Source organism: Acanthopagrus latus, chromosome 6, assembly GCF_904848185.1.
Source record: "Acanthopagrus latus isolate v.2019 chromosome 6, fAcaLat1.1, whole genome shotgun sequence".
Taxonomy (NCBI): Eukaryota; Metazoa; Chordata; class Actinopteri; order Spariformes; family Sparidae; genus Acanthopagrus; species Acanthopagrus latus.
Window position 1 is genome coordinate 14,027,790 of NC_051044.1, and position 25,408 is coordinate 14,053,197.

Below are 25,408 nucleotides of genomic sequence, written 5' to 3' on the forward strand. Positions count from 1 at the left end.
GGCGTATTTTTCAAGCCATCTTGACTGAATATTTAGCCCCATCCAAGGAACATTAATTTGATATCTTCGGGATTTTGCTGCCCCTAAGTTGTGAACCAGCATCGCTTGAAAGGTTAAAAGCATAACTATGAAACCGGGTCGAGTCTGTGTGTGTGAGCGGAGTCACGGTGGAGAACTGAAGTGCTGAAGATGACGCTGTCGCTCATGAAATTACCGGCTAGCTAAGCTAACGGCTAGCATGTCCGCCTTGGGTTGTAGCCTGTCACTAGCTGACATTTAGCTAGGTGCAGTTATTCTGTTTGGCACTCGCACTGCAGAGGACGATTTCACAAGGTAAACCTCTCTGATATGTTCAGCATTTTCACCGTTGCTTCGGAAAAAAAAAACTAACTGCCGTGTTGTCACACGACTTCTGTGTGTCCTGTCCGACCGAGTAACGATATCACATCAGCAACAGACAATCTTTTTGCAGGGGTCTCGAGTACAAAGCCATGCCCGAAACGTTGCACATTAGCAGTGTCGTGATCTAATGTATACATGCAGTTAATTTATGCATTAAGGCACGGTGCATTCAGTGCGTCTGCTTTCTGGTTGCTGTTGGCATGTGTAATTGGACTGCTAATCAACTTGCAGTCCAAATGTTGTCTCCACTGTTGTGCACTTAAAATGGCTGACAGATGTTAGATACTCAGGTTGGTATTTATCGCTCCTCAACCTAACTACGCACAGCAACAGGGAAAAAAAAATAGAGGATACAGACATTTGATTGGTCAGGAGAAGTCTGCGAACGTTACAGACTTGGGATTGGACCAATGGGAAGACATCTGAGGTGAATGCATTAAGTTACTGTAGTTGTGTTTGTGCAGCAAGAGTACTTGAGGTAACATGCTGTGTTTTCATTACCACAGCACCAGAGTTGACCCCTTTTCATTAACTATGTTTGTGTCCAGGATTAAAAGGAAAAAAAGACACATTTTACACATAATTCAAGATAAGATGACGCTTTTTTTATTGGGAGCTGAAAGGAATATGGTTAATCAGGGTAACATGGAATCCATTATAGGCACACTGAAAACAAGAAGAACAAGAACAATATTTTTGTAACAACATTAATTATAAATGTCTTATAAAACGTAACATTTTATGAATAATCATTTTAACATTTGAACCCACTTTTTGCTCATGCCCAAGCATTTTCCTGTCTTCTTGGTGTAATAAGAAGGAGTGTTGGCTGAATTAATGTACACACACAAACACATTAGGAGCTTCAGTCCTTTAGTGGGTCATCTAGGAGGAGGGATGCAAATTTGAAGCAGTTTCTGAAATTATTAGTTGACTGTCTTAACAATCAAATAGCTTCTCCATTAGAAAACTGTTGAAACCACTGATGATACTTATATTTGCAGAGTAGTCTAAGCGTTTAAGTTAACAGAACAGATAAAGTAAATACCAAGTTAACTGAATAATGAACTAAATGACACAAACAAATAACTTCATTTTAATTGCTCTTGTCTGTCGCTACTACTAAATAGCTAAAATGTAATAATGTCAGTTTGTGTAGAATGTCTTTTGTATTTTTAAAATTACAGTGTATTTTAATTAAATACATTTTCTCCTTTTTTCAGCTTTTTGTCGATTTTGTGCCCATCCGATATTTCAAATCAGTTAAATTCTTAATGCCGATGAATCAGTTCCATAGAGCTCAACAGTGAGGTTCCAGAAGTGAAAATGCCATTCATATTCTGAATAGAGGATATGGATTATTGGCCATAATGTCGTAACCATTCAAAGTAGACTTACCATGAGTTATGAGATTGTGAAACAATGGTATATGATCCTGTAGAAGCCACAAGTCCATATGATATCAACCTTGTTTTAAGAAAAACATGTTTTATCCGTGATGTCATGAAAAAAAGTACTACACTACCCACAATCCTATAGTGTAACAGTGACGTCTCTGATTGGTGGAGCTTGCTGTTACCATGAAAATGTTTACTGAACCTGCAAATTTCATGTTCGCTAGTTACTGCTATCACCGAGACTTGTAGTGATTTTCACCCCTTTTGACACTCTTCTCCTCATCTCTAAAAAAATGCAGTAGGTCAGAAAATGAAATCATTGTAGCTCTGTGGTAAACGATCGTAGAGTTCAATGGTAGCAGCAACTAGCGAACATGAAATTCGCGGCTAGGTAAACATGTCCATGGTAACAGCGAGCTCCACCAATCAGAGACGTCGCTGTTACATTCGCAATGGTTTATGGGATGAGTAGTTCCTTTAATCTTAAGCTAATTATGTACACAGTCTTGTACTTTTGCTTTTTCTTCCGTTTTCCAATTTATTTAGTTTTTGCTCCAAATTAAATGTTTTATGGTCACGATTCATCTCGTAGTGTATTGGCTTGGTTCCAGACTTAAAACTCTTTTTATAAGGATTTTATGAAACGTCAATGGAGTGAATGAATGGGAAATTCACTTCTGGACCCAGAGCCGTTAAAAAAGTGGGCGGTCACCGTTGAGCTCTATTCCCATATCGGAAAGAGGGAATCAGAGGAAATCAACTACACTTTATATTGACTCGTCCGTTAGCGGGTAAATGGTGATATCCTTTGAACTGACATGGCATTACACAGATGAAGTAGCAAAATAATACTACCAACACTGACGGTTAATTTAAACTCAATATTTATTGTGGGTTTCACCCATGATGTGATAACATCCTGATGCTAAAATGGTATAATCAGATTTAGATCTTAGGTTTTGTTGACTGGAGACCCTGGTTGTGTGGTATTTAGGGCAGCAACTTATTTTCAGTTTCACAAGTAATCTATTGATCATTTAGTTCATAAATTGACAATTAAAACAAAATTGTAAACTGCTTGTTTTGTCAAGCTAACTGTCCAAACCCAAAGAATCTTTATCAACTATCATAAATGACAATGACAAGAAGCATATCGTTTATATTAAAGAAGCTGGAACCAGCAAATTCTGGACTTTTTTGCTTGAATGATGATTCAAACAATTAATCGATTATCAAAATAACTGGCAGCTAAATTTCTTCTGATTGACTAACTGATTAAATGACCAATAGTTGTGGCTCTGATGGTGTTGAGTACAAACATATAAAGAAAGCTGAATGGTTACATTAAATATTTTTCCTCGCTTTGTTTTAGGGAACTGGTGTGCACTCCCATGCGGAAAGTGAGGAGGTGGGAATGTGACACAGTTGTTAACAGACTCAACATGGGTAGGGGTCGAGGCAGAGGGAGAGGGAGGGGCAGGGGATCATCCGGCCAGCTGCGGCCCCCCTCGCCCTACAGACTGCAGCTCTCTCCATCCAGAGAGACACTGACATACGCTCAGGCGCAGAAAATAGTGGAAGTGGACCTAGAAGGAAGGCTCCATCGGATTAATATCATGGATTCTCTGCCGGTTATCACGGAGGATGAGATGATGGCCCAGGACATTGCTGAGTGCAACAGCAACAAAGAGAACAGTGAACAAACGCAGAGCAAAACCAGATCGTGGAGGAAACCCTCAAACAGCAAAAACAGGAGGAGCGGTAAAAATACAGCTCACCAGAACCAACGGTCTGGCTCACAGCAGCACACAGGACCTGCTAACTCCTTCCAGCACCCGTCCCACCAGACCCCTCTGCCTGAGCCCACCTTCCGTGTGCTGAGTTCAGTTTGCCCCTCAGAGGCGCCTCCTCTCCCAACAGCCTACTACTGTTACATAGAAAAGTCATTGGAGGAACAGGACAGCGTGGCTGAGTATGACATGGACGAGGAGGACCTGGCCTGGCTGGAGATGGTGAACCAAAAGAGGGTGTCAGACGGCCATGCCTCTGTACCTCCGGACACTTTTGAACTGCTGATCGACCGCCTGGAGAGGGAATCCATCCTGGAGTCCCGCAGCCAGGCGCTGTCCCAGAGCGCCGTTGACGAGGACGCTTTCTGCTGCGTCTGCTTGGATGACGAGTGTCTAAACAGTAACGTCATCCTGTTCTGTGACATCTGTAATTTGGCCGTCCACCAGGAGTGTTACGGCGTGCCCTACGTACCTGAGGGTCAGTGGCTGTGCCGCTGCTGCCTGCAGTCCCCCTCCCGTCCTGTAGACTGTGTGCTGTGTCCCAACAGAGGAGGTGCCTTCAAACAGACGAGTGATGGACGTTGGGCGCATGTTGTCTGTGCCATATGGATCCCGGAGGTGTGCTTTGCCAACACAGTGTTTTTGGAGCCGGTCGAGGGGGTCAAGAACATCCCTACTGCCCGCTGGAAGCTCACCTGCTACCTGTGCAAGCAGAAAGGCAGGGGAGCGTCCATTCAGTGCCACAAAGCCAACTGTTACAGGGCCTTTCATGTCACCTGCGCCCAGAAGGCCGGCCTGTTTATGAAGATAGATCCAGTCCGGGAGACTGGTGTCAACGGCACCACCTTCTCTGTGAAAAAGACTGCTTTCTGTGAGCATCACTCTCCAGTGGGCTCTCGGCGGGACGGGTCCGGAGACGAGTCAGTCGAAGGGAGACTGGTAGGAGGCAGGGGTAACCGAGGTCAGAGGTCCTACATTCAGAGCCCCCCATCACCACCGAGCAAGAAGGCTACCAAGGGCAAGAAGAAGAACACGAAGGGGTCTGGTGGGTCGACACGTCGCTCAGCTGTGCCTGTGCTGCTCGTGCCTCAGATCCCCTCTCACAGGTGTGACATTTGCATACAGTCAGAATTTACATACACAGCAGACTGTATTAATTCACTGTAGTGTCTGGCTGATTATTAGTATTCTTCCATGGATCCCCAGGAAACACTTCAATCTCTAAGTTAATTAGGATCTGATCTGTAGCATTGAGAACACTATCACATGCACTGACACATTTAAATGGTTAATGAGTGCACACAAGTTTCAATGTATAACTGTTACGTCTCTACAGGCTGAACAAGATCTGCACAGGAGTTGACGTCCAGAGGAAGAATCAGTTCATGCAGAGGCTTCATAACTACTGGTTACTGAAACGACAGTCACGAAATGGGATGCCTTTAATACGTCGACTTCATTCCCATCTACAGTCCCACAAGACTGCAGAGCAGGTGTGGAGAGAGTTGCAGCTAATTATTATTTTCATTTTAATCTGTCAATTCTATTAATAATTTAGTGAAGGTTTATCTATGAAGTGTCAAAAAATGCAAATATGGCACAATAGTTAGTATTTTGTTATGCAGTACCTTGCTTGCTTTTGCTTGCCTTGTCATGAATTTGTGATCACAGGATGTCTCACAGGAAAGGGTTTGAATTTTTAAAAATGACACTACTACACAACTGTCAGCACTTAAGGTTCATCACATGATTGCAAGCTAAGCACTATTGGATTCACCACCCTTCCAACATGACTGTGCTCATATTTTAGACATTGATTTTGACTTAGGTTAATATATCTATGTGGTTGAGCTTCATAAATTATTAAAAGAAGCACATAAACAGTCATTTGAGAATTGGGCCATAGAGTCCATTCAGAACAGACTCAGCCGAGTTAGTTACAAACAAACACTTCACACCGTGATTGTGTTCTCACACACTGACATCAAAACATAAGCCCAGACATCACACTTTGCATGGCTGCTTCACACAACCCTTCACAGCCCTGCCATTTTTGCTATAGACCTCTTACCACTGCAGAGGGCGACAGTCTCATTTCTAATGGCATAGGAGTCCTTAGACTGATGTAAGATTTTTTAACCTTAACATGTTAAAATTGTGAAATATATATTTATGACAGCATTTTAACAGTAATGTCCATATGCCAGTGTTTTATACATAGTTTGACTTTGGCTGCATCAACAGTTTATTTCATTTTTGTAACAAAGTTTTGTTTTGTTTTTTTCCTCAATTTGAGTCACCATTCTGATCCATCTAACTCCTACAAAAAAATACATTTTTGGCTTTGACCTTTTGGACCTGATCATTAGGACTTTCATTCCTTTTAAATAAAGAATTCACTGCTACTAAGGGACTAATAAATACATTTTCCAGTAAGAGTCATGGGTCAAAGAGCACACTTGGGTCTCAAAACCAGAACATCCATGCAGTGCTCCTATATCTCCAAAATAAAGCTGCAGAACAGGCCGATAATGATGGATTTTAAAGCTGAGTCAAAGTGTAACCTTTTTTTGTGGTGGTTCTTTTGTGTTCAGAAGGAGCCTGATGAGAAGCTGTGTGCTGCAAGAGAGGAGCTACGATACTGGCAAAAGTTGAGGCAAGACCTGGAGAGAGCACGACTATTGGTCGAACTCATCCGCAAGAGAGAGAGGCTAAAGAGAGAACAGGTGAGTTGAGCCTCGTCTCCACCAAGCAGTTCCGTTCGGTTCAGTTCAGTTTGTTACACATTGGAATGATTAATTATATGCCTAAGTTGTTGATGGCACCAAAAGAACTGTCCCCTCTGTTGAGGTACCCAGTACACTGAGTTGATACTACAGGATGGAGTTAAACTCTGCAGACCACTGATTGGTCAGACAGTTGGTATATGTTCTCAATCAGGCATTGATGTACACTATAGGACACAGTGTGTCATGTAATTATGTAGCAGCTTCCCAGGCATTAAAACCCTTTTGTTTCCTAACCGTTGGAAAAGTGGGAAAATACTTCGGTTGAAATGTAGCTTTACAGAGAAAGCTATAACTATTTAGTGCACTCTCATAGGCTAATACTAGCATTGTCGTGAATCTCTCATCTATATGTTATTCATTTGAACCTTTTTAGACTGACCTTGCGTTTCCTCTACCCTCCCTTGTGTGTTTACGTCATCACTCTGCAGATGAAAATTCAGCAGGCTGCTCTGGAGCTGAAGTTGACCCCTGCGTTGGTGCTCCTGCGATCCACCTTGGACCAACTGCAAGAGAAGGACACAGCAAAAATCTTCTCTCAGCCAGTCGATCTGTCAGAGGTTGGTGCAATTAGAAAACAGTCTGTGTCACTACATATTTGCTTTGGCGTTACTTTGACTCAGCTAACAATGTTATTTCCATGATCCACTGAGGTCCCAGATTACCTGGAGTTTATTTCCCAACCCATGGACTTCTCTACCATGCGTAAAAAGCTGGAGGGCCATGCATACTGCTCAATCGCTGACCTAGAGAAGGACTTTGACCTCGTGATCTCCAACTGCCTCAAGTACAACTCCAAGGACACCATGTTTCACAAGGCAGCCTTACAACTGCGGGAGGTGGGTGGTGCTGTTCTGCGTCATGCCCACAGGCAGTCTCAGGGCATTGGTCTGGACCCCAGCACTGGCATGCATCTCCCAGACACTCTGAACAAACATGGCTTCAACCACTGTACGTGGGACGACGGTGAGTTTAGAGTGGGAACTGGCTATTTCTTGGTGAATGTAACTTTCATGTTTTGTGTTAATCTGCCTTTTATTCCACTTCTTCTCTCTACAGTCGACTCTCTCTTGGACCCAGACAACAGACTGCACTTAAACACAGACGAACAGCTGAAGGCCTTACTGGACAAACTGGACATGGTGACATCCATGCGTACCAGTGGCGGTCGAACCAAACGCATTAGGCTGCTACGCCGAGAGATCAACACTCTGAGACAGAAGATGAGTCAGCAGCAGCAAAACTCTCAGTCTGTGAACGATAAGGACAAGGATAACGAAGGGAAAGAGGAGGAAGAAGAGGATGACGAGGAGGAGGAGGAAGAAGTGGAGGAGAAGGAAAAGAAAAAGAAGAAAAATGTTGATAATGGACCTTTGACAGCAGTTTCCAACTCTGGGACAGGTAAAAAGTATTTCTATGCTTGATTTTGTAATTACTTATTGTAAATGCCATAATCTTATCAGCTGTATATATGATTCAAGACATTTTTTTCTTTGATCCAGATGACTCTCCACCTGTACTAGAACTTACTTGCCCAGTGTCATCACCTCTACCAGGGGATGCTCCTCTCGAACCCCCAGTTCTTGGCATTGTAACTGGAGGGCGAAGGTCACCTGGACGCTCATACAAGCGTCAGAGGTCATCTCGCAGTGGAAGCAAAAGCCAAGGCGAAGATGAGGCAGAGGTCGGTGAAACGCCATCATCACAGCCAGAGGCTGTTCATGAGGTCACTCCTCTGGGAACACCCCCGACTCTGCCCATAGTTGGAGTTGGTCGTCGCACATCCGTCCTGTTTAAGAAAGCAAAAAATGGGGCACGAATGGCAAAAACCAAGTCCCCGCCTCAACAAAACGGGAAAACATCTGAGGAAAAATCAAACGGATTGGACAGCACCCCTGCCAGCCCAAATTCACCCAGTGTGACCAGCATCACTACCTTACCCCCGACTCCCAATGCTTCCCCTACTCCTCCGTCTCCGTCCTCACACCACCTGAGGTCCAGAGGCCACAGTTCAGAGAGCGAAGTAGACAAACTCCCTCCGCCAACGAGAGAAGGTGAGGAGAGTCACAGGGACAGACAGATTGTTGAAATTGTAAAAAAAAAAAAAAAAAAAAAGTCTGTATTATTCACAATTTTGTTTGTGTTTTCGTCAGGCCTGACAAACGGAAAACATAATTCTGCAGACCATGATGATGACGACCAAAAACTAAAGTGAGTGCGGAGTTGCAGATTACAGATCTGTTCCTCAGTGGCATTAATGTGTTATAGAGCTATTGTTTAGCCACTTGCAGTATTTTCAGCAAGAAATTCCCCCACGGCCCAAGAAGCATTTTCCTCATAGAGCACCATTATAAAAGAGACGTCTGTAAAACTGTTGATGGCACACATAAAACTGAAAACGATGTCAATTATGAAACTTGATATAATTGATTTTTACCTCACAGATATAGATTTACAATTTGAAATCTGCAGTATGATCACGATGTAATGTCTATGGGCTGATTGGGAACTCACAAGCAGAGCTAACGAAACACTTCCGCTGCACAGGAGCCAAATACCCAGGAAGTAAACGTAGGAGCTAGCTTTCTGGTGCATGCGCCAGGCAGGCAAATCTCACTGGACTGATTAGGCACCATCTGTGCACTGGGTATCTAGTTCCTCTTACAAATCTATGCTCAGTGGTATGTATGAGAAATCTTAGGGGAATTTGTGACATTTAACTAATTACCTCTGGGACAGAATTTAAATATAGTAATTGTGCTAACTCAGAAATCACTAACCTCTCTTGATTTCCTCCCATCTCATTTACAGCTGCAGTGTCTCTCCACCAAAACGAAGTCGTGGTAAACCTGCACTGGCTAAAGTTCCCAGCAGTGAAAACGGAGACATCTCTGGTGTGTATCGTAGGAAGAAATTCAAAATGCAGTGAAATGCCTCCGTTTTTGTGTGCTTATTGGATGTGTAGTGTCAGATCCTGCACACAAAAACCTTGAGCCATTCCATTTAAGTCTCAATTTGGGCATAAGAGCTCTCCTGAACACAAATTAATTGGATATATTTGGAATATCCTGTTCACAGGAAAGTCTACACTTCTGTCTTTAGATAGTGAGACCGAGCTCGCACCTCTGGACCTAGTTTGGGCCAAAAGCAGAGGATATCCATCATACCCAGCAATGGTGAGGATGTATTTGATTTATGGTGTACGCACTGTAGGGTTTGTTTGGCTCAAAGTCTCAGAGCTGACATACAGAAAAAGGCCTCATTTCTTGCCGGAGAAGCGGATGATAATTCAGTCAAGTTTAACTGACATCATTTATTGTTACAGATCGTTGACCCAGACATGCCCCAGGAAGGGCTTCTTCACAACGGCATCCCCATCCCAGTGCCTCCTGTGGAGGTGCTCAAACTGGGCGAATGGAGGGAAACGGAAGAAGGCGAAAAGCTCTTCTTAGTGCTCTTCTTTGACACCAAAAGAACTTGGTAAGATTCAGTCAGGCAGGCTAAACCTCATGCTGAATTTTAAAACAATCTGGAGTCGTCTGGGTCTCTTTGAAAATTATCCCTCTTGGTTTTCAGGCAGTGGCTCCCTCGTAACAAACTGCTGCAGCTGGGGATGGATGACACTGTGGACAAATTGCGCTTAATGGAAGGCAAGAAACCAAGTGTTCGCAAGTCTGTGCACACTGCGTACGACCGGGCCATGGCGCATTTAAACCACGTGAGAGGAAACCTAAACTTCACTCCCTCCAATTTTATATAAATTTTAGATTTTATCAGCTGCCTGATTATATGTATAGAGGCTTCATCAATGCTCCTAAAACAAACTGTTGGTGGAATTTGAAGGTTTTCTGCCCTGATTTTAAAAATGGAGAGAAAAAGTGCTTGAAGACATTTTCCTAGATGAATTTTGTTCATTCAGTCATGTAATTTTTAAAGATTTTACACAACCACTGTTGCTATGTGTTCATATAAAGTTTTTTTTAATTATTATTTTAGGCCAAAGTGAGTCAAGACTTAAGTGAGAAAAGTGTAAATATTTAATCGTCAAAGGGATTGTCTTGATTCAAAACATATTTAGATTGTATTTGCCATTGAAATGTCACTGTGTTTGATGAAGTGTGAAAGTCCCACTTTATGTTCGCGTCATATCTGGACTCTACGGAAGTTTGGCTCTGACAGCTATTGATTACAATTATGATTTTTAATAACTTTTATAATTCTAAGTGGTGCTGGTAATATTATATAAATGTTCTTTTTAAAATTCACCAAAAAAACAAACCCCATACATTTGCTTCAAATCCTCCCTCCACTGAATTCATAGTATTCAGCCTTTTAGTTGCGTTTGATATTGAAGCATTGGAGCATTTTTCAAAAATGTAATACATTAGTTTAAAACCGAAAGTGGAGCCTAACTGGTTCCATGTCTGACTACTACAATATGTTAAGTAGATACAACAAGAACAATCTGAAGTGAATACGAACACTGATCTGTTTGTGTCAATGGGCTGCCAATGCAAACATTCTTTAAACGGCCGGTCCAGCTATGATGTGTTGTAGGTGAAACTTTGGAGGTCTTTACTTATTTTTCCATATTGTGAAACTGTATTATGATACTAGAATGTGGGAGTACCCGGTGCAGCTACTCGGTTAGTAAGATGTGAAGCCACTATAGAGGTGAAACTGGTTATTTCGTGGTCATGGCAAAATCTACTGCGATCACTCACTGAAGAAATCTGGCTGAAATGACTTGAAAAGCACAATCGGTCTGTTATGAAAAAGAAAAACTTGTTGGATTGTTGACTCCTGGAGCTACATATGTGGCAAAAATGTGCGTGTACAGTATATACATATATGAATACAACCTCAGTGTAGTAAAGGTGCATGTGTATAGTTTTATAAATATGTAAATGTATGTTTATATTGGCTTACATGAAGTAATTTAAGGAATGCAGAAATCAAATTTAGAAGATTTTAATTTATAATTTGTGGCAGTCGAGAGTGTTATTTAAAAAATAAAATATTGAAAAGATTTATGTATGATGCTAAGTAGCTCTTTGTAATAGTGATGGTATTCACCAACATGTCAAGAACATATTCTCTAGAAGTGAGGCGGCACAAGACCGGAGCTCTGTAGACGGCAGCAAGAACACTGGTCTACAAGGAGAGCTTTTTCGTTTTGTTTTGTCTTGGGTGATACAGGAGATTTTTGATCTTGTGATTTGAATTGTTCTGCGAGATCTATAATCTGCCCGAGACAATATTTTCTCACACAAGAATAAATGCTGTTTGAAACAACTGCATGTGTTTGTCATCTGTTGACCACTTTTTACCTGCTAGACTTTTATTAGCAGTTTTCACCCACGTAAATTTGTTGGTCGGTTGGTTTATCAACAGTAGATTTAATTGTTTAATTTGATATTGGATTAGTTATAAACAAAGGTAAAATTTTAGGTCAGAATCTAAGTTTGCTCCTCCACAGACAGAATCTGCAGACTAAATATATCACAACCTCTGAAAGATGTGTGAGCGATTGAGTGGAATGTTGCAGTGTCAGATTTTTATCCTGCTCCTGTACCAGATACAGACTGAACGTGTACACTTGGCTTCATCCACACTTCAGTATACATCAGAACTGGTCAACTGACTTATAGATGTTCCACATACAATTTATTTCCATCCTAAAACTGATTTCAAAACCCTAAGTTTGTGTATCAGCAGAGTACTGACCCTGTGTGGATGTTATTGAAGGTAATACGTGTCACTTGATTTTGCCTACTTGTGCAGTAAAGCTGCATATACATATGACACTGCTGGGCAGAAACAAGGCCCCATTTGTGCATACCAGCCCCTATTTAGTCGAGCCTAATCCAATATAAAACTCGATGGCCCCTTATCACTAAATGCTGCCATATCAAATTTTACTCACTTATATATACCGGCCACCTCAATACAATAGTTTTTTTTTCTTCAGGATCCATGCAATATTTCCCTGAAAAAAAAAGATGAAAAACTCCCAATCTCACAAAGTGGGGAAATACTCTTTTGCTCTCTTTAATGGGATCTATTCTGGGCTGAGACTCATTCTGCTTCCAAGTTTCATAGAAATCTGTTCAGAGGTTTTTTGTGGAATCCTGCTGACAAACCAACCGAACGACCAACCTGCTTGGCAAAGGCAATAAATAAATAAATTATGTTATATTAGATTGGTGCATCGATGTTTGCTAGTCAATCAATAAACAGCAGTTTAGACAGTTTCTGAAATGTTTATATGGGAGTATTACAAAATATCGGAGCAACCCCACTGGCTCCAGTGCTCCGATGTTGCCTTTTGAAAGACGCAAACAGTGTTTACTGCAGATGGCAGTTTATGCCATGATCCAGGATGTGGTTGTCAGTTGTTTGACTGTTTAACTTGTGATGTCAAGAAATATCATGTGACCACATCAAATGTTTGGGTTTTGTTGTCAGCCACAGTGAACTTGTACTATATCACACCCTTAAAGGTAAAACAATAACTTATATAGCTATAAATAACAGAAAGCCAGACAAAAACTTAGCTGCAAGTTCCTGTTTGATCCTGAGTATGTTGGGAGTTCTGGGAGAAATAGGAGGAAGGTTATATTGGTGTGTTTACCATAAACCTAACACCGTATTTACCAGGTTCCCACGCAGTGTTTGTCACACGTCACAGCTTGTACTCAGTTTACCACTGGTACGAACACTGTTGAATGCCCACACACAGCACTAGTTTGTATTTCTGTGAGGCTAAACTGTTTAATTGCTCTGCAATTCAGGTCACATCAAGGCCCTGAAGTTGTACACAACAAATGACACAGATCAGAGACATCATGACTCTCAATTAAATGCTGGTAATGCCTGATTTTATCAGTCCTTTAATCCTTATTAATGTTCGAAGATTTTTCCCAGAAAGAACTGTGTTTTATGCTTCTAATAAAAGAACAGCTCCACTGAAACCCAAGCAAATTTACTCCTTATTGGAAACGTTAGTCTTCATATTTGTTCAATTGAATTGCTCGCCTGGAGACACATTTCTCTTAAGTGCTTATTCATCTTTCAGACAAAACACTCAAGTAACCAATTGGAAGTCTACCAGCTGCCTCTATGATATAATTAAGACCAAAAGGCAGTTCTTTCTGAGAATTTATAGAAAACAGAACCACAAAATCAAGTGTTAAATGTTCATTTGTCATTTCCTGATGGATAAAAACGACATCTCTACTTCATAGGGACAAGTGTAGATTTGTGCAACCTGGGATTTATTTCATAATACTATTGACATACTTTTAAGACTTGAATTGACAGGAAATTCATCAAAGGACACAAGGATGAGGCTACTTTTTTTCTTTTTATAGACCATCTTTACAAAACTATTGTCCAAAAAGATAAGTCACCTGAAGTCACTACATTAAGTGTCGACTAGAAGTATCTGCAGAAAAACACTGCGTGAGCTCAGTGGCATCTTCTTAGCTTAACAGATGACGTCCAAACTAACAACTCCTAGCAATGAAAACACAGAACAATGACAATGACGATCATGTAAAGTGATCAGGTGTAACAGGCTATGTCTTTTTTTTGTGCCCGTTTTCTGCACAGAATGTAACATAAATAAGACCTGATCATTTTAATTTGAGTAGAAACCGTCTGATATGAAACTTGTTTTGAGGTTCTGTCACGGGGATGTGCAACCAAATTCATGAAGGGCGGTTTGTTCATTCATGGCCCTGCATGACACACAGTGACCCATCCCCGTTCCAACACCTCCAGTTGTTATTCCAGTTCATCTTGAGGCATAAACCACACACACTTAAGTTTCTTGCATATCCTGTTTTGCAACAATGGGATGCTTTTGAGTCATGAAAAAGAAACTCTTTACGTGAGAGTAACTTATACTCCTCATCGTAACTGACACAAGAGAGAGGCCATGAATAGTTCTGGCATATCTGTGCGATACATTCACTGTCCGTGAGGAACATGTCTCTCTTGTTGCAGTAATAAAAACAATATAAAAACATTTAAATATCATTGCAGTTATTTTCTACCACAGTTCAATTTAAAACATACTAATGCTGTTTTTTGTTTTTTTGCCCTGACTCCTCCAGATCGAAAGCAGTGATGCACTGACATGCTTTCTTGTTAAGGTAAAGAAATAATACTAGTTTGAAAGAGAGGTCATTCCTTCTTAAATAGTGTAAAATGTAGTGTTTGATTCCAGTAGTCAAAGTCTGTCAAGTCCAACAAGTGTCAAAAAGAGGGTTCAAAAATATCTTGGAACCAGTGTACAAACTATTGTTGAATGAGGCAGAGCGACTAAAGCAGCATTGACAGAGTCCTATAGAAGAGATAAGAAGCCGTTATCTGTGGAGTCTTGCTGGTCAGATTTGCCACCTCGAGAGCTCTTGCTGGGGTTTGGGGTGGTTGAATACTTCGGGGGGTATCTGATGAAGAGACGGTCCTCCTCCTTTTTAATCCACCTTAGAAGCTTCGTGATAGCAGTGATAGCGCAGGCCTTTGTCACCAGAGGACTGAAGCAGGTGTACAGCTCGAATTTACTCGTGACCTACAGCGGGACATTTTAGGAGGGGACGTCAGAGTTGATCATAAAAGACACTGACACAATCAGTCACCGCCTTCAAGAGTATTCTAGGAAATAAGCCTCTGCTATTCTTGCTCTGGGAAAAATGAAAAGATTGACTGAACTCTCATATCTGTTTATCAAACACCAAGTTCCAGCCAGAAACCATCTGACTTCACTTAGTGGAAACTTGGCAATTAGTAGAGTGCATTCCCCCGCCCAGGCCCAGGAGTCCCCTTCAAATCAATCAAGCTTAATTCAGTATCAAATAAAATGTATTTAAATCCACTAGATACAGCTTTTTACTTTGATCTGCATGCAAAAAGTCTGATGTATCAAGATGCATTAATAATCATCAAATTAAATCTAATCATGAGATGCTTAGAGATTTTTTTTGTACAGGTTAAATCTTTGAGCAAAGCCGGCTGGCTGTTCCTGCTTGTTTCCAGTCTTAACGCAAAGATAAGATAACTGGCTCCTGCTTCATAACGAACGGACAGATGTGAAAGTGATATCAATCTTCTCACCTAACTCTCCTCAAGAAGGAAAATACAAATAGTGATCTATTGCCTCAAGAAAGAGTCCTTAAAATTGTTGAACACATGCAAAGACAGTACTTAGAGGCTGTACACAGTAACAGTGGGACGGTATCTGGAAACATGTCTACATACCCAGGCTAGCAGAGTTTCCCTCTCAGCGACGTGGTAGATGAGCTTGAGGGGTCGTGAGGTGCTGTGGATGCGACTGTGCATATAACGATAAAGGTCCAGCAGTCTCATTTTCTCCTCCTCACTGCTGTAAGGTGCCTCCATCTCTGGGCTACAGGCAGCAACAGATCAGCGAGTAAAGGTTACAGGCTGACCGCAAAAGCCACAATAGAGTGATAGACAAACACCTGAGGGCAATGCTGCTTCCAAAGTAATTTGATGAAGGGGTTTGTCTCTTCAAAACCTTGTTCTGAACAGTTTTATGTAAGTAAAATTACTATTCTATGTGTACTGCTTGTATGATTTGAACAATTTCACTTTCTTTTTCAAGGTTTCCACTGGCTTCTGCTTTATGTAATAGGACACCCAGTGCTTTCAGTTCAGCCCATTAAGAGATAAGTGCAGTGAATTGGCAGGATTAGAGGAAAGCTATTTGAATTTCGTACAATTATGTGTTTCTCTGTGCCCTCTGTCTAGCTCTATTTAAGAGGCACGCTGAATTCTCAAGAGCCCAATATAAACAGCGGGCATTTGTAAACAACGACCACACTCAGCCGTATTATTTTACTTGGAGTAAATAAGCTTTTATATTTCTTCTAAAAATATATTTAATGAGCATAAGCAAGGAATTACCTTGATATGTTATATCATCAACATCAATAAAAACAGCTATTCTTTAACATTAAGGCAGAAGTTTAGCATCTGGTGTACTTGCATAGATAAGGACAGATACACAAACACACACACACACACACACACACACACACCTGGTGAACTGAGTGAGCTGGCGGTAGTTGTCTGGCACATCAAAGGGCTTGTACATGAAGTGTCTGAGGTCTGAGACGCCCACCTGGCTCACGCTGTACGACTGCACTTTGGCAATGAGGCTCAGGGAGTTCTGAGCCACCATGGCCTCCTCTATCTTCCTCTTGCAGTCGGCGACGGCGTAGAAAGCCTCCTTGTCTGTCGAGAGCAGCAGCAGACACACAGTGCATTCTGGAGGGTCCAGGTAAGATATGTATGCATAAAAGTAACAGTCAGGATTAAAGAGGGGGAGGCAGATGGGGGTCCAGATCTCCCCAGCCTGAAAGGCAGAGGAAGCGCCGATGAGGTTGAGCAGGAGGTGGACGTCGGCGGGCTCCAGCCTGGCGTCCTCGATGACTGTCTTTTCTTGGATGATGGTGAGCAGCTGGTTATTGGCAATGAGGATGGAGAAAACCAGATTAGGGGTGATCGCTTTCTGCAGGATCTGGCTGAGAGAGTCCCTGAGAGAGGAGGCTATTGGTAAGCAGTGCACCGCTGCAAGCAGGAAGCTGGGATCAGAGTCCACCAGGTTGAGAAGACCGTCCAGGATCTTCTCCGAGCCTGCCAGGAGTCTCCTCAGGTCGTAGTTTTTCTTGTGCTCAAAGATGCGGGATATGCTGGCCTGGGTGAGCATGCTGATGATCTGATAGTACACGTAGAGGAGCTCTCCGCGCAGCTGGCGCTCAGACTGACGACTGCTGGAGACGCACACCAGCACAAGGGGCCCTTTCTGCAAGAACACCACGGTATGCCCCTCTGATGGAGGGAAGATAAGACATCAGATGTTAAGGATAACACTGGACATGTGGCTGAGCAAAATGTAGAAAAAAAATCATAACACTGCACCTTTCAAATTGTGATTCTAACAATATTTCAGTCAAATGTGCAGCCTTAACTGGAGGCTCAGTCCTCTGTTATGTTTTGACACTCTTATTTACATAAATATAACACATGACTCCTACAGAAGCTCTGCGGAAAAAGCACCAAAAAAAATTGCAGAAACGCTCTCACCTGAATAGACTGAGCGGATGATATTATCTCCACTTTGAACAAAGGACACCAGTGCCATCATGACTCCCATTGTAGATGAGAGAGCCTCTTCACTGCCGTATCGAGAATAGATGGGTTTGCCTGCTTCACTTAGCACAAAAACATGCTTCCTGTGCTGCCGCCAGCTGTCCGCTGTCACGTCCTCATCTCGGTGAGAGATGAATGCAGGAGATTCCTGGGTGCCTGCTTCTAACAAGGGAGATGACCTTCCCTTCACACCTATACCTTGCTCCTCCAGCTTGGCCTTGGCCAGCATTGTAACGACAAACTCCCCAGAGTCTCCCTGGCCATCGTCAGCAGCAGCATCTTCAGATGACTGGGACTGGCTGGACACATCGCTGTGCCCCAAGTTTTCTGTCTCCTCGGCCTCTAGCTTTGTTACCTGGTTAGAATCGAGATCGGCATCCTGACTCTGCTCTTCTGCAGTATCCACTGACGGAAGTGAGTCTGCAGGCTCCTCTTTGTTAACAGTGGCACTGTCGTTTCTCTCCACTGGATCAGGAAACATGTGATTCCCCAAGAGGGAGAGAGAAGTCGCCAAGGTGTCAGCTGGAAGATGAAAAGAGAACTTAATGATAGAAAATGAAAACATTTTAGGAAAGCTATGATGAAAGATTACATAATTTACCAGGTGGATTGCTCTCAGAGGGTGGATCACAAATCTTCACTCCTTCTGCCTCTCCTTCTTGATGATTGTCTCTCTCCATGATACCATCCCAGTCACTGGAGACACACAAACAAGCATTCTATAACCAAACAATTCTGCTTTAAAACAGCTTTACAGATGGTAGCTTGAACCTTGAAACAGCGTGCATCTCAGTCTGTAATGAATAAGAGCACTCATGCTGGACCAGTGGTCAGGTCACATGATAACAGAGTGTAACTGGTCACAGAGGAGAATTACAACTCCAACATACCAACAAGACTGGGATTTAAGACTGATTACAACTTCCAGCAGCCTGGCTAATGTTCCACTACAGATGAACGTCAGTCGGTTGGGACGGAGAGACGAAAGTAACTGTTATTTGACCGCCAGTGCTAGGGTGCTAACGTTTGATCATTAACAGCTTAAGTAACTCATAAAGCTAATGTTAGCTTATGTGCTAACTTGATCGCCGTCAAGAGCGTTTACCTTTCCATTCTGACAAATGCCTGACAGTAAATTCCGATGCAGCTCAGTAAATGTTGCCTGTAGTTTACATGGCTAACACTGCCTGCTAGCAACACACTGACACACACACAGATCAATTTCATGGCCTCGGCTTAACAGCGGGTATGCAACCATTCGTGGTGAAACTAAATTTAGACAGATTAAGACAGAGAGTAACACTTACGTTTTTATACGGTCGAAACGTTGAGCTGAATATCTAATTCGCTACATTAACTTCCATGAGCAGCCCGGTCGCAAACAAGCTGTCAGGAATGAGAAGCAGAAAACAAATTTTCCTCTTAGCACGGCGGACATCCGGAATCTCTGATGACAAGTTCAGATGACCAATCAGAGTGCCCGAAGGCTACGGGCTAGTCCCGCCTCCTCAGGGTACGTTCCAGACGTTAGCAGCTCTCTCAGCGGCTGTGCTTTCAGTTGCGAAATATAATAAAACACTGGGTTGTATTTTAGACACATAAATACGTTAAACCGCATGATTTAAACGAATAACTTCGCTAAAGAGTAAATGTAACACAACGGTATGTATTTATTATTATTATTATATCATTTATTTAAGGCTGCTTGTCGTTGCGAGCTAGCGCGGCTGCGCTACGTAACCTACGTCATCTCCGATTCTTCATTCCTGTACAGCAATACAAACATCGTTACGGTGGAGATGGCGACTAGGATGTCATATGTTACCTAGCCAAAGCTGTGTTCTTTTAGTAATGAATCTGTTGTATGCAGAGTTCAACCGACTGATTTAATAAAAGTCGAATAACCGGACGTAATGGAGGAACCGTGGGATTTTGAGTTTTTGTCCCGCATCGCTGACAGCTGCCTGTCGTTCCTCTCGGAATTTGTTGACGACTGGCTCGCCAACGATATGAGGGTCTCTATATTCAAAATCTTACTCGGCTGGTTGATTTTTAGTCTCATCGCAATCCACTTTGCATGGAAAGTCTATGGGAATACAGTGAACGACATGTATTATCGACAGGGTGAGTTTACTTCGACCTTATTATTTGTATCACATGCTAATATAGTGTTAGCCACGTTGGCTTCATTTGTGTGTGTGTGTATGTTGATGTTCAGGGACTGGACAGAACGGAGGCACACCTGATACAGCACCTCATCTGAGTGGATGGTAGGTGTCAGAGCATCCATGTCGCTTCAAACAGGTAGATTACCTCACCCACACTGTCTGCTGCTCTAAAGCTTCCGTTCGCGTGGGTCAAAGCTAGATTTAGGATCTTTGTCCGAGGTTTTTCCTATGGTGCCTACATTGACAAATCAATGCGATACATGTTTTCTTATTTTAGTTGTAATGAAATCCTTTTCTTTTTCTTTCTTTCTTTCTTTTTTTTTTGCAGGGAAAGTAGAGTAGGAGATAGCCTGAAGACTCATCGAGATTGACAGGAATTGGTCTTGAACTCTGGACATTATCCAAATGAGAGCTGGACCATTCACCTCTCCCAGAGACACTGAACGCACCCCTCAAGTTTTACTGATACTAAAGCATATTCAGAGCATTCAAGATATGTACACCTTCTGCAGACTGCCCGGAGAACCATCTGTTATCATTTTTCGTGCATAACAACAGTGACAAACTGATATTCAGCTTAATCAGCTTCATAGTGTTGTGCTGGATATTGTTTTGGATTTTCAACAATGGCCATTGAACAAGCTCTACTCTGCATAAATACCTAAGTAATGTGCATAATATTGCGCATAAATAATGAACCAATATCCATCAAAATCAGTTCATTTCTTTCTATGGTTTTTCTGTGAAATTTTAACTGCACTTGAGAGACACAAAGTGCCTGTCTAGAGTATTTAACCCCTTTGAATTTTTCATGTTTTATTCATTCTTTTCAACATCAGCTCAGATGTTGGAACAGATCTTTGTAAGTCAATCAATATTAGGTACAAGTAAGAAAAAATGATGCCTCCCTGGCAGTCCAAAAGGACCGAGAGCTGGTTGATCAATTTCTTTGCAAAAACATCACAAACATAAATTGACATTCTTAAGAGATCTGTAACAAAGGAAATATATTGATATTAACCAGGGTGGTGGATGTCATCCTGTGACTGTCACTAATGCTGTAGAGAAAGGAGACACGGTATGGACACATTTTAACCAAGGAAAAACCTTGCATGAGATGTAGGCTGTGCTACAAATTACCAGTAACTAACCATGAAGCATGGTGGCACATTATGAGAAAGTTTCTGCACAGAAGGTTCGCGTGGCTTTTGATGGTAGAGGGTGAAATGAATGTTGCAAAATGCAGGGAAAACCTGCTACAGCTGCCAGGTAAAAATGGTCATTTTCCAATTCATAAAGCTAAAACCAACCTGTCCATATTGGTAGACTCAAGTATGTTATTTTTGCAAAAGGTGCCTCTGAATGAGGGTGAATACGACCACTTAATTATTAGTTTATATTTACTTGTAGTACATAAATATTAGTTTTATTTTGACATTAGATTTTCTGTTTATATGTACCAAAAATTTCAGTTCAACCACTGTTATTTAATATAAAATAAAACATTAAAAAGTCAAAGGAGGTTTATGGACCATCATACGTGCATACTTTTATAACAGACAAGTTATAAAATTGTTATAATGGTAAAGACACATCTGCAGTACAAGACAATGACTGCTCTGTGTATTTACTGAAATGTTTAATGATGTACATAGTAAAATTATTAGCATTTTGTGCGTAAGATTTGTTTTGCAAATGGCTTGACATTAAATTTGTTTGCAAATACTGCTCTCACTGATCTTTGATTAGAGCCGGGTTGTAAAAAAGATTTATCAGTGATCTAAAGAAACTCTACTGAAATCTTAATACTGTTAACACAGCTGATGCAATCTTACATTCAGTGGTCATTAGAATTTAATTTGGTAATACCTGTCCTTCTTTCACGTAGACTCACAGAGTTTCACAGGCAAAAATGTAGTAATACAATGCTGAGTCAGATAGGCTGACATTTTAGTGTTCTCTGGAATTATCTGATGTTTATGGGAATTGGTGGAATAAGTAGCATGTGCACATCCATCACATTGGTGCAAGTTAGACCAGGTACAAGCAAGCGCTTCCCAGCAGAAAGACGTGAAAAAAAGGTGTAAGAATCATTATTTGTAAGGAAGGTATCGATGTCCAGCCCCTGTGCTTGTGCCTCTTCACACAACCCTGCATCAGTAATGGCTCCTGCTGCCTCAGTGGGTCCATCCTGACCATCAGTTCCACCACTCAGGAAGACGGGTCCATTGAGTGGGTGCTTCAGGTCTCTCAGCTCCACTCCCACTCGGAGAGCCAGCTCCTGGTTTCGACCGCCGCGGCCCTTGCCTGTCAGCTCCACAGTGGGCTCACCTCCAGCTAACAGACACGTGGCACCCCATCCTTCTGTGCGCCCTTCTTCAAAGACCTGCATGGTACGGCAGAGGTCCCAGCTCTCCACACCTACTTCGGGTCCCAGCCTGAGCATCTCAGCTGCGAGCTCTGGAGGAGGTTCCTCTCGAGAACAGGCAAAGCGGGCCAGGAGACCATAAAGTCTGGAGACTGACCTCACATCGCCACACACTCCTGGTGCCAGCACAACAGGGCGGAAACCGAGCTCTCGAGCCCGCAGGCCCGCGCACTTAAGGGCAAGGCTGTTGGAGCCAATCACAGCATTGAGAACATGTCCTGATGTACTAGATTTATCCTTACTCTCCCTGGGACTTGTTCTACCAAGGACATCGTTCACAGAGGGTGGTACAGAGTTTAACAGCTTGTAGCGTTCAAGGACCGACAAAACTTCTTCGGGCCACACCTCAGTTGGTACAGTGGGGCCACTAGCGATCAAGTCCAGGGGATCCCCAATTACATCGGACAATATCAGTGAAATTACCTGTGGGGAAGTAATTAAAGGTGTTAGATTTAGAGCACAGTGCTGGAATGAGTTATCCACTTTGACAAATAAATTAAAGGAAAGCATGTTACTTGGGCAGGGTGAGCAAAATTTGCAAGCCCTCCACCCTTTAGGAAAGACAGGGCACGTCGCACAGTGTTCAGCTCTTGAATGGTGGCACCAGCAGCTGCAAGCTTGCGAGTAACATCCAGCTTCTCTTGCAGAGAGATTGGTGGGATGGGTGCAGGTAATAGCGCAGAACCTCCGCCTGAAAGGTTTCACCACCATTTATCATACATTTACATTTCAAGGTAGGATTTTGAAGAGAAAAAACCACAAGACAAGAAGTATTTTTTACCTGAAATCAGTACAAGTAGCAGGTCCTCCTCTGTCAGTCCACTGGCTAACTGCCTGATCTCCTCAGCTGCTTTCTGGGCATCAGCATCAGGCAAGTTGTGTTTTGCTCCCTCAATTACTTTGATGCGACTGTTTTCTTTTAACAATAGATGGCTGCAGTGGAAGTAGAATATTTCATTATAAAGTTTAATTGTACTTTTTGTGTATAAATTTTAGTTGTTTAAGGCTTTTGCTTACCCTTTCCCGTGTTGCTGTAAAGTCTGTTGAATCCCATGTGGCACACTTATTACTCCTTTCACCAAATGATCCCCCACAATCCTCTCTGCCTCTGCAGCCATACCCAGCACAGCTTTTCCAAAGCCCACCAAGTGCAAGTTGTGCTTGAGTGTGAATTTGTGACCGTCAATAATGACAGAGTCCTTCTTGCGCTCTATACTCTGGCGGACCACCGTGTCAGGCTGTACAGCTTCCACTGCGGCTGCAAACACCCCGCGTGCCCGTGAGTCCATTGACATTTTGCACAGCGGAGGTTTTCTCCTGCCCCTCAGGGCCAAAAAGGGCTGATGCCGGAACAGGGAGAGAACACGTGCCATGGACTGTTCAGTGGGTCTGGGCAGATAATGCCTGGGAGATCAAAAATCAAGTCAAATTTTAAAAGATACATGCTGCAAAAATATATTACATTAGAAATACCACACATATAGTGCATGACAATGTGCAGGGGGGGAAAAGTTAAGATATTCTACAGTTACTCACAAATACATTTTGTCAGTTGATTCCCACTTTTAGCATCCCAGAAGATTCAACGGTTAACAAACCTCCAAAATCCTCACATTTCTGCCATCCTAACTGGCTACAGACCATTGTGCACTTTTTGTTTTATATCAGCTGAAACCTGACATGGATAATAGCTGTTATCATCCTAAACCAGTTACACATTTCCCCGTCTAGCTGTGCTTCCTGAATACTCGTGCGGCTGCCTACCTGCAAAGTTTGGAAGTGGGATGTAAAGCCTGTGGATTCCCTTTGACGCCTGTTATGTGTCCAGCTCAGCAGTCAGTCGGTGTTGCAAAAATCTGGCGAGATACTGACTTGAGTTGTGTACCCTGTGTGTAATGATTGACTTGAATGGACCACAGGACACATCAAACCACTGACCAAGTAGTTTTTTGATATTTTTCTCCCTTCAGACTCTGTGACGCAAGAAATTAAGTCAGCGCTGGTATGACATCGAACATGGTGGTGAAATTCATGGGCGTAGTGTCTAACAGGACTTTGGAGCCACTCATGCTGAGGAAAGGGTACACAACCTGAAGGTAGTTTACACTGCAATCACGTGTACTCGGGTCAAAAGTCTTGTTTCCTCTGAGCTGTGATGACACCTGCATTCATGCTCTGTTTGAAACCCAAACTGAGATATGAAAACTTGAGTGTACATTGTATTCTGACTTGACGAAGTGGCAAGTAGCCAAGTGAATGACATTTGAACAGTCGAACAGTTTAAGAGCAGCACTGGATTTGTACATGACTTTTGCACCAAAGCGAATGTACTTCAATTTCTCAGACTTAGATGAGCAAGATGATATCCATGTTGTCATTTTATCCATTAACCATCCCTCAAATGATACTACAGGGAATGAAGTAATCATAATATACATTCTTAAGGTGATTTAACACTGCCACCAGCACACAATCAAAATAACATATATCAGCGTTTGTTTGCATATATGAAACCAATGAAACTAAGACATTACTTTTAGTGTATGTGTTATGTGTTTGCGTTAATGTCACAAAATATTTACAATTCACAATTCTCAATTTAAACACTGATACTCTAGAAACAGTGTCAAGTTTGACCATAAAAGTTTTGGACGTATCATTTTGTCACCATTACAGTAATTCATAGTTAATATAGCTTTTATATTTAGAAGACACATTCATTTTCCAATTCCAAATGTACTTACATGTCAGGCTGAGGAACAATGCTCATAAAATCAAAATGGTGGCCCCGAGTTTAACCTGTGGGTTCTGTTTTAAATGACCCGACCCGAACCGCTGTGACGTTTCATGTGCCCCAAATTTGTACTGTTACCATGGTCACCGTCGATCTTCATCTTAAACAATCTGAAGCTAAAGCTCGCGCTGACATGTAACAAACACAGTTGAAGCTTGCTCATTCCACAGACCCTCTTTGCCGTGTGAACAAAACTCTTACTGTTATTTTCTTCTTCTTCTTCACTCCTCCTGAGTCCATGTTTGATGCGTGGTGAAAGGACTGGAAGCTGAAAACAAAACAGACTCATAAACACGAGCTGCTAAACGTGACAGAAAGTGCTGGGCTGGAGGGACAACTGCTAACAGAGAGATTGTCCAGATCTGTGCGGGTGACAGTCATGACTCAAATACTGTTTCATCCCCGACATGCTTCCATGAGCTCTGTTTTATTTGGGCAATTCGCCTGTGTAGGAAAATACCA

The 25,408-nt window shown here is 42.2% G+C and overlaps 4 protein-coding genes across 17 annotated transcripts; 2 read left to right on the forward strand and 2 right to left on the reverse strand.

Moving 5' to 3' along the window:
- Window positions 1-18: 18 nt before the first annotated feature.
- On the forward strand, window positions 19-11,671 carry brpf3a (bromodomain and PHD finger containing, 3a). 4 transcript variants are annotated; one of them, XM_037100937.1, is made up of 13 exons: window positions 19-333; window positions 3,172-4,695; window positions 4,926-5,082; window positions 6,184-6,315; window positions 6,807-6,935; window positions 7,029-7,326; window positions 7,435-7,776; window positions 7,878-8,429; window positions 8,529-8,586; window positions 9,187-9,269; window positions 9,454-9,551; window positions 9,701-9,855; window positions 9,952-11,671. In XM_037100937.1, exons 2-13 carry the CDS (start codon window positions 3,191-3,193, stop codon window positions 10,133-10,135), a joined length of 3,693 nt encoding a protein of 1,230 aa, XP_036956832.1. In that variant the 5' UTR covers window positions 19-333; window positions 3,172-3,190; the 3' UTR covers window positions 10,136-11,671. The 4 variants fall into 4 exon arrangements, with proteins under 4 accessions (XP_036956832.1, XP_036956831.1, XP_036956830.1 ...); XM_037100936.1 differs by having other exon boundaries at window positions 20-333; window positions 6,187-6,315; window positions 7,029-7,341; XM_037100935.1 differs by having other exon boundaries at window positions 21-333; window positions 7,029-7,341.
- A 1,753-nt stretch (window positions 11,672-13,424) lies between these two features.
- mon1bb (MON1 secretory trafficking family member Bb) lies at window positions 13,425-25,286 on the reverse strand. Of its 3 annotated transcripts, none has more exons than XM_037100981.1 (6): window positions 24,897-25,016; window positions 18,158-18,252; window positions 17,491-18,078; window positions 16,443-17,235; window positions 15,640-15,787; window positions 13,425-14,953 (listed from the first exon to the last, which is right to left on the reverse strand). In XM_037100981.1, the coding sequence occupies exons 1-6, from the start codon at window positions 24,920-24,922 to the stop codon at window positions 14,726-14,728; spliced, it is 1,878 nt and encodes a 625-aa protein (XP_036956876.1). In that variant the 5' UTR covers window positions 24,923-25,016; the 3' UTR covers window positions 13,425-14,725. The 3 variants fall into 3 exon arrangements, with proteins under 3 accessions (XP_036956876.1, XP_036956878.1, XP_036956877.1); XM_037100983.1 differs by lacking the exon at window positions 24,897-25,016 and adding an exon at window positions 25,148-25,286 and having other exon boundaries at window positions 14,726-14,953; XM_037100982.1 differs by lacking the exon at window positions 24,897-25,016 and adding an exon at window positions 18,864-19,008 and having other exon boundaries at window positions 14,726-14,953.
- tcta (T cell leukemia translocation altered) lies at window positions 19,099-21,449 on the forward strand. Its single transcript, XM_037101003.1, has 4 exons — window positions 19,099-19,218; window positions 19,427-19,680; window positions 19,775-19,826; window positions 20,053-21,449. Exons 2-4 carry the CDS (start codon window positions 19,470-19,472, stop codon window positions 20,093-20,095), a joined length of 306 nt encoding a protein of 101 aa, XP_036956898.1. The 5' UTR covers window positions 19,099-19,218; window positions 19,427-19,469; the 3' UTR covers window positions 20,096-21,449.
- Window positions 21,483-25,286, reverse strand: glyctk (glycerate kinase). 9 transcript variants are annotated; one of them, XM_037100987.1, is made up of 7 exons: window positions 24,897-25,021; window positions 24,243-24,343; window positions 23,917-24,125; window positions 23,170-23,556; window positions 22,934-23,085; window positions 22,668-22,843; window positions 21,483-22,575 (listed from the first exon to the last, which is right to left on the reverse strand). In XM_037100987.1, the coding sequence occupies exons 4-7, from the start codon at window positions 23,523-23,525 to the stop codon at window positions 21,691-21,693; spliced, it is 1,569 nt and encodes a 522-aa protein (XP_036956882.1). In that variant the 5' UTR covers window positions 23,526-23,556; window positions 23,917-24,125; window positions 24,243-24,343; window positions 24,897-25,021; the 3' UTR covers window positions 21,483-21,690. The 9 variants fall into 9 exon arrangements, with proteins under 9 accessions (XP_036956882.1, XP_036956884.1, XP_036956887.1 ...); XM_037100989.1 differs by having other exon boundaries at window positions 23,917-24,008; window positions 24,091-24,343; XM_037100992.1 differs by lacking the exons at window positions 24,243-24,343; window positions 24,897-25,021 and adding an exon at window positions 25,148-25,282 and having other exon boundaries at window positions 23,917-24,008.
- Window positions 25,287-25,408: the final 122 nt, after the last annotated feature.

Coding starts and splice junctions, on each gene's coding strand:
- brpf3a (XM_037100935.1), top strand. CDS start 3,191: ATGCGGAAAGTGAGGAGGTGGGAATGTGACACAGTTGTTAACAGACTC. Junction 7,777..7,877: donor AGTTTCCAACTCTGGGACAG/GTAAAAAGTATT, acceptor TCTTTGATCCAG/ATGACTCTCCACCTGTACTA. Junction 9,270..9,453: donor TGAAAACGGAGACATCTCTG/GTGTGTATCGTA, acceptor TCCTGTTCACAG/GAAAGTCTACACTTCTGTCT.
- tcta (XM_037101003.1), top strand. CDS start 19,470: ATGGAGGAACCGTGGGATTTTGAGTTTTTGTCCCGCATCGCTGACAGC. Junction 19,681..19,774: donor CGACATGTATTATCGACAGG/GTGAGTTTACTT, acceptor GTTGATGTTCAG/GGACTGGACAGAACGGAGGC. Junction 19,827..20,052: donor GCACCTCATCTGAGTGGATG/GTAGGTGTCAGA, acceptor TTTTTTTTGCAG/GGAAAGTAGAGTAGGAGATA.
- glyctk (XM_037100984.1), bottom strand. CDS start 24,922: ATGAGCATTGTTCCTCAGCCTGACAT. Junction 23,086..23,169: donor TTACAGCAACACGGGAAAGG/GTAAGCAAAAGC, acceptor CTTCCACTGCAG/CCATCTATTGTTAAAAGAAA. Junction 22,844..22,933: donor GCTACTTGTACTGATTTCAG/GTAAAAAATACT, acceptor GAAACCTTTCAG/GCGGAGGTTCTGCGCTATTA.
- mon1bb (XM_037100981.1), bottom strand. CDS start 24,922: ATGAGCATTGTTCCTCAGCCTGACAT. Junction 17,236..17,490: donor CATCCGCTCAGTCTATTCAG/GTGAGAGCGTTT, acceptor TCCCTCCATCAG/AGGGGCATACCGTGGTGTTC. Junction 14,954..15,639: donor GGGAAACTCTGCTAGCCTGG/GTATGTAGACAT, acceptor GTCCCGCTGTAG/GTCACGAGTAAATTCGAGCT.